The sequence below is a fragment of the Protopterus annectens genome, chromosome 8.part0 (assembly GCF_019279795.1).
Source record: "Protopterus annectens isolate FY-2018-M chromosome 8.part0, PAN1.0, whole genome shotgun sequence".
Lineage (NCBI taxonomy): Eukaryota > Metazoa > Chordata > Ceratodontiformes > Protopteridae > Protopterus > Protopterus annectens.
This window is the reverse complement of record NC_056741.1, coordinates 1216484499-1216497137: the sequence shown is the minus strand read 5'-3', so window position 1 is coordinate 1216497137 and position 12639 is coordinate 1216484499. Positions and strand designations below refer to the sequence as shown.

The window sequence follows — 12639 nt, the reverse complement described above, 5'->3', positions numbered from 1 at the left end:
AGGGGTCTGAAAGTGGACAGGGTGTGCTGAACAGCTACAATCTCTTTTTGGATGATGTGCAGATGTATTTGATTTGGGCTCCACTGGCCCTGAATGCACCTGCCGTCTAAGTGTGCACTCCAGGCATAGTCTGATGCATCTGTGATGAGGGTCTGGGTGGTGTGGGGTTGTGAGAAGGGTAGTCGCTTGTTGTGGAAGCATGCTTGCTGCCCACCAAAGAAAATCTTTCCTTAGACGAGGTATCATTGGTATAAGAGTTTCTAAGTCTTGAGAGTGCCGACACCTTACGCTTTTTAGTTTCCTCATATGCAGTCTGGCATATGGAATGAGTAGAATCCAAGAAGCCATGAACACAAAAGCTTACAGGATTTTCCTTGCGGATAACTGGGTCCTGGTGGCTAGCTGAGAAAAGTAGGCTGTCAGGTAGGCTTGTTTTTCTGGAGTAAGGAATGCTATCTGGGATGCTGTGTCCGGGCTTGCTCCCAGGAATAAAGTTTTTTGTGGGGGAACTAGTTTGGATTTCTTTTTGTTGATAGTACGCCCTTTACAAAAGTCAGGTGCTTTAGCAGCTTTTCCTGTCTGTCTGCCTTAATCAGGCAGTCATCTAAGTATGGGTAAATTTGAATATTTCTGTCTGCGAAAAGCAATGGCGTGAGCCAGACATTTTGTGAAAACTCTGGGAGCAGTGGATAAGCCAAAGAGAAGTGCAAAGAACTGAAAATGCAGTGATCCTGCTCTGTAACGTAGGTATTTCCTGCATGATACCCTGATTGGGATGTGTAGGTAAGGCCTCTTTTTAGGTCTAGGGTGGCTAACCAAGCATCCTTGGAAAGCATAGGTAGAATCTGCTGGAGGGTGAGCATTTTGACGTTTGGTATCACCAGAAAGGTGCTTAGAATGGATAGATTGAGGATGGGGTGCCTTGTGCCCTTTTTTGTGGGTACCAGGAAGACTCTGGAGTAGAAACCTTGGCCTATCTGTTCTGCAGGAACATGCTTTCTTGCCCTCATAGAGAGCAGAGAAAGGACTTGCTTTTTGGCTTCTGCATACTGGTTTGGGGGAAAATCTGGGAACCCTTTTGGGGTTGGCAGTGTGCGGAAATAAAATTTGTATCCCTGGGACACTATGTTGAGGACCCAGCAGACATAGGTAATTGTGGCCCAGTTGCTTGAGTGGAAGGAGAGTTTTCCTCCTAGGGGCAAGAGCAGGTGGACAGAGGGAGGGGGTGAATGTGTCAAGTCATTGTGAGCTCTTACCATAAGGGGGTGGCTTTGCACTCCCTGGTTTTGAAGAGGAGGCACTCCAGTGCTTAGATCTCTGCATTCCCTGGAGCTGTTGTCTGGGGGGTCTGCTTCCCCTGGATCTAGGCTGAACTGACCTGGAGGGGGCAGGAAAGGACCAGTGTTTGGAGGGGCAATGCCTACTGAACCTCGGTGGTTGGACCTGTAGGAAGTCTAACTGTCGGCATAGATTTAGCTTTTTCTTCCATCTTTAAGACCTCTTCTGCCTTGGTGCCAAATAAGTTGTCTTTGTGCAAAGGTGCATCCAATAATTTGGATTTGACATTATCTGGCAAGGTCTGTTCCTTAAGCCAAGCATGCCTTCTAAGGACAGAACCAGTTGCTGCTGCCTTGCAAGATGCTTCTAGGGCATCAAAACCACATTGTAAGGTGTGCTTCGTTACTTGACTTGCAGAATGCATTAACTCTTGTAAAACTATTTTCTCCACAAGCAGGGAACAAAGATATTTTTTGTTTGAGGGGTTCCGCGGTATGTTGCTGATATTTCAGCAAATGGAACTAACAATTTAATGCTCTAACAGCATGAGTAGCAGAGGTGTATACTTTTTTACCCCATCTGTCTAATGCTCGGGAATCCCTATCTGACAGGGTGGGATTCTTAGCTGAGGTTGCTTTGATTCCTTTAGGTCCTTGACAGATGACCTCAGGGTCAGCAGTAGGATTTTTGATAAGAAATTTGTGAGAGTCAGGGACTCTAATACCCGTCAAGTTTCCTGGGAGCAGGAGAGAGGGTTGTCAGGAGTCAGACTGAATTCCATAAAAACATCAACCACAACATCCAGAACAGGAGGAATAGCCAGAGGTCTGTGCTGTGGAAGATCCAAGAATTCCTTGCGTCTCTGACTGAGGATAGTCCTGACATTCCCATTGGAAATACTCCCTTAAAGTATGTAGGGTTTCCCCAAAGGAAAAATCCTCGGGTGGAGAGACTGAAGGGATTGATTCCCCTGCATCAGAATCCTCATAAGCAGAGAGGGGTTGGATATCTTCATATTCAGATGCATTAGAGTCATCGGATTCCTGTTCAGATAAAACTACTGAGGCCAAGTCTCTGTTTTAGAAGGGGTAAGCCTGGCTTCCCCTGATGAGCATTATAAGGTCTTCTGCCATTTTAAGCATTTGAGACTGAGCTGAGAAAGCAGGTGCCTGAGCTTGGGTCGTTTTTTGGGTGTGGTTTGTACCCCTGGACTTAGAAACTCTGTTTTCGAAAGAACTGAAAACGTGAAAGTGGTCTGTGTCGAGTATCGGTAGTGCGAAGTCCTTCTTTGGAAGCCAGTGCCTGCTTAGTGGCCCTGGACTCATCCAAGGTAGAACCACCCGCAGGATCCTTAGTCGAAGAGTCTCGTGGCATACCGGACTCCGAAAGGGTCTCAGTAGCAGCCTGCGAATCCACAGAAGCGGGCATCAGGGGCTGCAAAAGCACCTCACTGAGGACCGGAAAACTGACTAGCTTAACAGAAGAGTCATCTGCAGTTTTGGACCTGTGCAGTCTCTCTCTGTCTTTACCCCTTACGATTTTTCAGAAGATCGGTTGTCGGATGGCTTACCGAAGCCATACTGGAATTTGAGGACCGAGAGCAAAAATATATAGCTACAATAAGGGCCCAACGACATAGTTCTGACTTTGAACAAAGCACAAAAGCGACAGCGGGGGACGTCGTGGTCTGGGCCTAAACAGCTGACACAGTAAGAATGAAAGTCTCGGTGTGGTACTTGCTTTCCACAAGCGAGACAATTGTTAAGTTTTTCTGGCATCAGTTAGAGTAAGAAAAAAGGATCCCCAATGGGGTACTTAGCTTTAGAAGACTTCAACTTCAATTCGAAAATGAAAAACCCAGGTAGCAGCTGACCGGCACTCGTGCAAACTGCTTCTGCTTCAGGCTCCTCGGCAAAAAAGACTAATGTAATGGTGTCGGCTGCCTGATTTTATACCACTGATGACTTGATGTCAGTCCTGGAGCGACAGCAACTGACGCAGAAATACTAAGCCTCTGGTATTCAGGCTGACTGATTGCTACCCTGGCAGGGATAACCCAACTGTGATGACTGCAACAGTAAAACACTATCACCATTCCCTTCCAAACAAACAACAGGGTGTCCACTTCCCAAGCCAGAGGAGTTGGGGAATCTGGAATAGAATAAAGGAAATTGCCTGTTCAGAGGGCAAACAAAAAGATCTACCCGAGGAGTACCCCAACAATTCATAATGTCCAAGAACCCATCTCTGTGAAGCATCCATTTATGAGTTTTAGTGCTGGACTTGCTCAAGGAATCCGCTACTAGATTGTGTTCTGAGGGAATGCAAACTACCTGAGGAGTCGCTTGATACTGGATAGCTAAATCCCAAACGTGAAGAGCTAGTCTGCAAAGAAGATTGGACCCTTGTGCCCCCTTGTCTGCTGACATACATCACTGTGTTATTGTCGGTGAAAATTTTAGGGAGCCCAGGAAGAAATGGAGTGAAAGTCTGAACAGCCATAAGCAGAGCCTTCATCTCCTTTTTACTGATGTGGTCTGATGTCTGATGGAGGCCAGAGACCCTAAACCTTGAAGGGGCCACAAGAGGCACTCCTCCCCTTGACTGAGCAGTTTGTAAAGGGCTCCTCACTTGGAACTGGAGCTTGAAAAAGAAAGATACAGGCTAAGTGAGAATTGACAAATCCACCACTAAAGTTTGAGCGTGAGACAGGGAAGGAAAGGTACTGGAACATTCAGGGGGGTGGCAATGCTGAAGCCACACTGATTTGAGGCACTACTAAAGCTTCCCCATACAGAGCATGGTGACAGGGAGCACAGAAATGGTGGAAGCCATAAAGGCGACAACCCTAAAATATTTCCTGGCCATGACAGATGCCAGAGGAAGAAGGAATTGGATAAAGGCAATTAGAGAGAGAGCCTTGCAGACAGGTAGAGATGTCAGCATGGGAGCTGTCTGAAGTCTGCAGCCAAGGAAAATATGACGCTGGGAAGGCATCAGAACTGATTTCTGGAAGATGATGGTGAATCCCAGACTCAAGCATGGAAGTAGTAAACTTGAGATCCTGAAGAAGGGTATTGAGGGAAAGAGAGCGAATAAGCAAACTGTCTAGATAGGGAAAGATCTGAATTCCTCAAATCCTGCAAAAAGCAATGACAGGAGCGAGGCATTTGGTGAACACCCTTGGGTCAGTAGTGAGGCCAAAGGGAAAAGCAGAGAACTGAAAATGCAAATAACAGACAGAGACATGGGTAAACTTCCTGAAGAATGAATGGATGGGGATGTGAAAGTATGCATCACAGAGATCCAGAGATACCAGAAAAGGCCTGGGGTAGAAGAGGAGGAAACAATGTCTGCAGAGTTAGCATTTGAAAGGAAGGAATCTTGAGAAAGGTGTTCAGCCAGGAAAGTTCCAGAATTGGTCTTCATGTGCCCTCCTTTCGTGGAACCAGAAATATTCTGTAATAAAATCTCTTCCCTACCTGGGCAGAAGCATGGCTTGAAGGGTGCCCTGAGCTAAAAATGAGAGAACAACCATTGGGAAATGAGACAGCTGTTCCAAAGGGGGTTGAGGAATGCCTAAAAATGGAGGAAAGGACTTCCAAACCATGAAATACCCCGACAGACAATGGACAGAACCCAAGAGTCTGAAGTGATTCACAGCTAATTTGGAAGAGGTGAGGAAAGACGGAGGGGCAAGGGAACCTTGCAGAGGGAAGGAGAAAGCAAACTGTCAAATAGGACCAGGCGTCTGGGTGGCAGGACTTTGGGTAGACTTAGCAGGAGGCATTAGTCTACAATCCTTTTTGCCATTAAGAGGAGGGCAAAACTGCCTACAAAAAAGGCAGATTTGGAGGGATAATTCCTCTGAAATTTAGAAATAGGAGAAACAAATATGTTTCAGCTCTTGCGAAGCTTTGCCCTTTTCTTGGAAAGACTTAAGAGCTCAGCAGCAGCACATCCAAAAATGTTATAGTCATCCAAAGATCCACCCAAAAGTTTGGCCTTATTGTCATCAGGCAAAGCCTGAAGACAAAACCAAGAATAAACCTCATAACTGAACCAAACATAACAGCCCTGGATTAGGCATCAGCTGCATCACAGGGACATTTGATTGTGTGGCAGGCGACTTGAGAAGCAGAGTCCAGAAAGGAAAGGGCCAAAGCCTCCCCATTAAAGTCAGGAAGGTCAGAATCCATATTAGAAACCAGAGAAAGTAGAGTCAAAACATACCTGGTTATACGAGTCAGGCAGTTGATGGTCCTGAATGACAGCATGGCAGTGATGTAAGCTTTCTTGTCCAGCCTTTCCATAGCCCTACTATCCTTATCTGAATTTAACAGCTTGGTGGAGGGCAAAAACTTGAATGGCTAGTCAGAGAATGACACTACAAAAGCATCAACAGAAGAGCATTTAAAGAAATTTGCACTCCTCAGGTACTTTATAGTACCTGGCTTCTTAGGTGCAGGAGGTAGAGAGTCAGGGGCTACAGACACTGCCAAGAATGTATCCAGAAGGGCAGCCAGAACAGGAGGAACAGCAGACGGTTTGAGAGACCTCCATCTGTAGGAGATCGTATCTTTTTTAAATCTCAGATACTTAACAATCCCACTAAAAATAATCCATCATATGGGTAGCTGTAAAAGGACAGCTCTCCCAAAGGGGAATCTGGACTTATGGAGTCGTCCTCATTTGAATCGTAGTCCAAGTAGGGAAGGGATTTGGGACGAATAAGCCGAGGATTCTTCACCTGAGTCCAAATCCTCATCCAAGGAAGCTAATTCCCTAGGCTTCTTTAGTGGAGTGAAAGACCATGGAGAAGCAGGAAGAGAGACCCATTGAGGAAGCTTCAAGGTCATCAAAACATTAAATAAACACCGAGTGAAATCCTGCCGTTCACGGTGGGGATCCTTAACAGAGGAAACATGCTTTGTTTTTCCTTTTTCTGCAGGGTGTCTGCTCAAAAGCCTCAAAGGATGTGCAAGAAGCTCGATCCATGATGGCCGCTGAGTGGGTCATGGCAGAGAAGTCTGAAGTAAGCACAGATTGCTCCCTGGGGCTTTCACTAGCCTCAAGAGAGATGTCTGGTGGAGGCTGGACAGCAGCCAGATCAGATCTACCTTTTTGTTGTTGTTCTTGGCAGACCGCCTTCGGGACAGGAGGATTCTGCCATAGCACCCTGAGCCAACAACTTAAGACGCTAGTTCTCCAAGTATATGTAAAAGAGAGAGAGAGGACTACATAGGGTCTAAGGCACAAATTAACTGGCAGGTATATCACTACATATGATCACGGGAAGCATGCAAACAAGAAAGAGACTGGTTGTGGCAGTCTTTATGGGGAATCTGCCTTCCACATTCATATTTCCCATTTCCAGATGACATGAACACAACTACAAGAAATAGAAGAAAGCAGAAACCCCAAGGGGGCACATCTTAAAATACAGCTTACTATTCAGCACAGCAGAATGGTGTTTAGACCAACATTCAACAATGGAGTTCGACTGGTGGCAAAGAAGTTGCGTGAGTGCATCTGTAAATCACCTTTATGCCTCGCAAAGGGATCACACATGATGTAGATGCCTGTAACAATTAAAGGCTTTGGTATACTGGCCAGATATTGGGCTATCCATGGCAGATACCTTAGGTAAAAATACTACAACAGTGATATGGAAGGATATCATAACGTGAGCAAGAGGGAGTGTATAAATACTTGGGAAATGATGAAGGATCAGCAATAAAACATGAACACATGCGAATAAAGCTCAGTAAGGAGTACTTCAGAAGACTTAAATTAATCCTGAAAACATCATTGACATTTAGAAACAAGACCCAAGCCATAAATCAACTTGGTCTTCCTGTCCTAACTTATAGTTTCGGAGTGACTGAGTGGCCCCAAAAAAGTGTTGGAAAGATTGGATATTAAAATAAGAAGGATGCTTCATGCTCACCAAATGATTTATAAAAATCAGTGTATACAAAGATTGTATATTCCATTTTTCGAAGGAGGGATGGGCCTCCTTGAAATTGATTACATGTATAGACCTGTAATTGAGGGACGCCACACATCTGCTGACCTCATAGGATCCAAATGTAGTGAAAGTTTTGAAACACGAGGAGAATAAATCTAAGATGACATCTCTGCTTAATTTAGCAGAAGCATATGGATGTCAAGCAGGAATGGAAATCAAACCAGAAGAAGATAAAAAAAAACAGGCAGCAACTGAATGTACTAAAAAATAAAAGAAAAAATATAAGGTGAAGGGCCAGAAGATAAGGCAAGAAATGTGGAAAAAAACAAATACAGTTACAAGGATTGAAAACTTCTGGACGAGCCTCATGTTTATCAAGAACGAACGCAGGAATGGTTAAGGAGAGGTGAACTCGCATCAAGAAATGAGAGGTTAATATTGGCAGCCTAAGATAGTGGGCTACGTACACATCGGCTTACAAAGTCCATTGAAGATGTGGGAGAAAAGTACAGCTTTGTACACATGTAGATGTTTGAGTGTATTCACTGTTGCAGTCATCAACATCAGGGTTATCCCTGCCAAGGTAGCCCTTGGCCGGCCCAAATACCAGAGACTTAGTATTTCTGCGTCGGTTGCTGTTGCTTGAGGACTGATGTCAGGTTGTCAGTAGTATAAAGTAAGGCAGCCGATGCCATTACATCAGTTTTTCTTGCCCTAACCTGTCAGGAGCCCTCAAGTAGAAGGCCATGTTCTGGTGGAGGAACCCACCAGTGGAAAATAAATACCAACATATCCCTTGTAAGGAAAGGAGAACAGCAAGTTAGAAAGGTAATAAAAGAAGAAAGCAGAGAGGGTTATGGAGGGAAACCAGGACTGCAACAGTGAATACACTCGAACATCTACATTTATAGTAAGTGTACACAACTGTTTATTTATTTATTTTATTTTACATTTGTTGACCGGGCTAGTCTAGCTGGATATATTTCCATTTTCAGTAGAGGCCCGGGGAGAAAAGCTCCACATAAAAAAACATAGGCAATGAGACATATTGTTAATAAACACATTGAATAAACATAAGAAAAAAATTAGTAATATAAAATAGTAATAATCAATAAAACTAGGAGATAAAATTAACAAAAATAAGGCACACCAACAAAAAGGTCATGACTAGAGTTAGGTCAGTTTCAAAGCTTCTAACTTAATTCAAACAGGCTATGCCATAAGGCTCCTACTATAATAAGAAAAAGGAACAAGTGGATAGAGAAGGAGAAAAGTGTAAGGTAAAGAGAGAGGGAAGAGACAGTAGTCAAGAAATGAGAGAAGGAATGAAAAGGACAAACAATAGGAAAGGGAGAGGTAAGAGAAATGGGTCAGAGCATAGAGGGACAACAAAAGAAAAGAAAGGTGATTGCTAGGTGTTCAGCACAAGATAGGGTAGAAGGTCAGGAGAGGGGGGGGAGAGAAGTCAGTCAGGTGTATCACAAGAGCAAAGCCAGTGGTTTTGGAAGTACAGTTTGATTTGTTGTTTGAAGAGAGGTAGGGATGTGATTAGAGTTATATCACTAGGTAGCAAATTCCATACTCTGTCTACAGTATTAGTGAATAAAGAGTCACCAGCTAAGTTGTGAGCTTTTATGGGTTTGGTCAAGAGTTTAGAAGAGGAGCGAAGGGAGGTAAGATTGTTATAAGGGAGTAAGAGTTGCGATAGAATAGGGGTGTTATCAGGTTGGTACAGAATTTTGTGGGCAATAGTAAGTTGTGAGATAAGATGATTTTTTAGTTCTAGCCAGCCTAGAAGTTTCAAATTAAGGCAGTGATGGGTTTTGAAAGGGTTACCAGTGGCGAAGCGGGCAATGTTATTGTAGCAAGTTGCAAGTTTATTTAGGTTAGTTTTCTTGAGGTTAGTGAAGATAGGAGAGGCATAAAAGAGAGTGGATATGAGGTGGGAGTGGGCAATAGTAGCTCTAGCAGATGGGGTGAGAAATGGCTTAATACGGTATAAGGATACAATCTTTCTGTTTACTGATTTAATGGTGTTGATGTGTTGATCAAAAGAGAGATTGTTATCAATGGTTATGCCTAGCAGTTTAGTTGTTGAGTCAGGAGAGATGATTGTGTTGTTGTTTGACAGGATGGTGAAGTGTAATGAGGAGGTACGAGTGGTGTGGGGTGAAGAGGAGGAGTTTAGTTTTTTTAGCATTAAGGAGGAGGTATCGTCTAGTAAACCAAGTTTCTACTGTGTTGAAGACGTTTTGGGTTAGTGAGATTAGGTTAGAAGGGGAGGATGCTGAACAAATAGTGGAGTCGTCAGCGTATTGAATGCAGGTGGCTTGAGGAATTACTGAGTGGAGATCATTAATAAAAAGGGAGAAGAGAAGTGGGCCAAGAATAGAGCCTGAGGGACTCCAATAGAAACGAGCAGTAAGGAGGAGATGTGGTTGTCCCAAAGAACGGCTTGTTGTCTGTTGCTGAGATATGAACTAAACCATTTTATAGTAAGTTTATCAAATGAGAGGGATTCAAGAATATGAATTAAAGAAGAGTGGTTAACCATATCAAAAGCTTTTGAGAGGTCAATGAATAGAGCAGAAGAGAAAAGGTTATTATTGCGATTGCTGTTGATGAAACCAACAAGGAAGAAAAACCAGCATAAACAAACGAAGTAGGCAGACCAAAACTCCAAATCCAGTCAAGTTCAAGTTAACGTATTTTTAATAAAAGCGTTTTCGCTCCTAGCCAAAACCAAGAGCTTCCTCAGACAGTACAAAAAGAGCGCCAAATCACTTTTATACAACATATACATGATGTCATATCCTGCACAATACCACATTAAACATTTTTAAAAACAACAATTTTAAAAAATAGTAAAAAGGATGTTTTATTACCATGTCATTTAAACATATGAATATACCTCTAACCGGGTCTTTTATGTAGTTAATGTTGGTGGAAACCACAGTTTAGTATTAGCTCTACATAATACCTGTATTTACATAAGGAACATAACAGTCCCAAATACTCAAAATGCTTAAGAAATTGAAACAAACTGATTTCTTTATAGACAGTTTGAACACTTTCATTATGAAAAAACCATACCCAAACAAGCTGATGGGCTAGCTGTACAAATTAAAAAGGAATACCCCCAAGACAAATATATAGCTTATCCCCCAAAAAAAATTTTTATCACAGGATTATTTTACATGAACATGAAGTTTCCTATGAATTTTGAGGTTACTTTTATCAAAGGGGTGGTATCAATTCCTAAGATAACTTTTATATTTTAAAATGATAGATATATTACACAGGCCATTTAAACCAGGTGGGGAGAAGGCATTTAATAATAACTGCCATTCTAATTCTTTTAATTCAAGGAGTAATGATTGGGGACCCCCCCTAACCCCAACTTTCACTCCATCAATTCCCATAAAGGAAAAGCTATGTCCCATATTGTCTAATACATGTTTTGAAAGGGCGTTGTCCGTTTTCTTATTTTTTATGGCATAGTTGTGTTGGTAAACATGGTCCCGCAATCTGCGGTCCGTTTTTCCAACATAAAATGCCGGACAACAGTTACAAAACGCAATATAAATGATCGACTTAGAATCACAAAAAAATTTCTGTCTGATATAGAATTTTTCACCCCTAATCATGAACGAGTTTCCCGTTCTTAGAAGCTTGCACCAATTACAGAACCCACACAAAAATGTGCCAGTCTGTCTAGACACCCCAAAAGATGTATTTTCATTTTGTAAAAATTCTTTCAGGTTCTTACCTCTTTTAAATGTAAAACCAGGAAAAGCACCCAAGATTTCAAAAAGGTGGGTATTATTTGTAATGAACTCCCAATTTTTCTTAACAATACTACACATACTATGAATGTGTTTATTGTAGGTAAGAATAAACCTGTTTTTAAAATCAACAACTTTGGGACTGAGACTCTGGTCTATGTTAATGTGTTCAATCGGAAGGGGGTTTTCTGCATCCTCACCCAAGTCTATCACCAATTCCATAGAATTTTGGTGATTTCTCTGTTTAATGCCCTGTAAGAGTGGTTGGTAAAACCCTGTGTTTCTTTTAAAGGTTACCTCGTCTATAAGGTTATCCAAGAAGTCAATAGGGTAACCTCTGTTTTGGAACATATTTTTGAGAATACTACACTCCTCTTCAAAGTCAACAAGGGTGCTGCACATACGTGTTGCTCTCACAAGTTGACCTTTGAAGATAGACTTCTTCTGATTCAAAGGATGGTTACTAGAGAAGTGAAGGAAAGCATTACAATAAGTATTTTTCCTAAAGATCTTAGAACAGAAACAGTTATTTTGAGTGTCCTTTACAAGTTTCACATCTAGGTACTCAACTTCCCTCGTTGAAAAGTGGTGCGTGAATGTTAGAAAAGGACATGATTCATTCATGTAATTCACTAAGTTAGTTGCCATATCAGAGTTCCCATCAAGGAGGACAAATGCATCATCTAAGAACCTAGTGTAAAATTTTGAGGCCTCCTTAAAGGGAAGATGTTCAAAAAGAAAATTCTTTTCCCAATAGGCCACCACTAGGTTCGCCACACTGCCTCCTCATGGTGATCCCATAGCAATACCCCTTTTCTGGATGTAATGCTCGTTGTTGAAAATAAAGAAATTAGATGACAGAATAATGTCTAGTAAGGTGGTGACAACGTGAATCTCATCCTTTGGGGCCTTCATGTCTATCAACATTAATTCCACCCATTCCACAGCTTCAAGATGTGGTATAGAGGTGTACAGATCCACCACATCAATAGTCAAGAAGCTGTAGGAAGGGCTAAACGGAATGCTGTTGATACCTTTCAGGAAGGACCACGAATCTTTACAAATCTGAGGGAGTGTCTTAAGATATTTACATAGAATGTGGTCAACCACCTTGGCACTAGGATGGGTAATACAGCATCTCCCATCCACAAGTGCTCGCATAGGGGGATCCTCTAAGTTTTTATGTATCTTAGGGATACCAAACATGATGGGAACTCTAGGGAAGGGTATATTGATGTAATCAAAGGTCTCAATATCTATCTTCCCTTCAATAAATAAGTCTCTCAAGTAACCTTTTATTTTGTTATATTGACCTGTGGTCTCATTCACAGAAGAGTTCTCATAAGCTGGAGAGTCCAAGATTTTAAGCATTTTAGAGACATAGTCAACCTTGTCTAGGATAACCAAACCCCCACCTTTATCCGGCTTGATAACTCTAATTGGTGAGTTGCACAGGTTTTTCAAACAACTTCTTTGTTCAGAGGTAATATTGCTATTAACATCAAACCATCCGATGTTTTTAAACAAGTGTCTAAGATCCAATTCACAAGCATACTCAAATGACTGTAAAGTGGGGTGGAGGGGGGGGGTTAAACACACTTAACA

At 42.3% G+C, this 12639-nt stretch overlaps 1 protein-coding gene across 1 annotated transcript in view; it reads right to left on the bottom strand.

The window, feature by feature from the left end:
• Window positions 1-11682, bottom strand: part of LOC122808439 (oocyte zinc finger protein XlCOF6-like) — a 267528-nt gene extending 255846 nt beyond the window's left edge. Inside the window, exon 1 of the mRNA XM_044079402.1 lies at window positions 11019-11682. Coding sequence (XP_043935337.1) covers window positions 11019-11682 — 664 coding nt within the window. The remainder of the gene's footprint in view (window positions 1-11018) is intronic.
• Window positions 11683-12639: the final 957 nt, after the last annotated feature.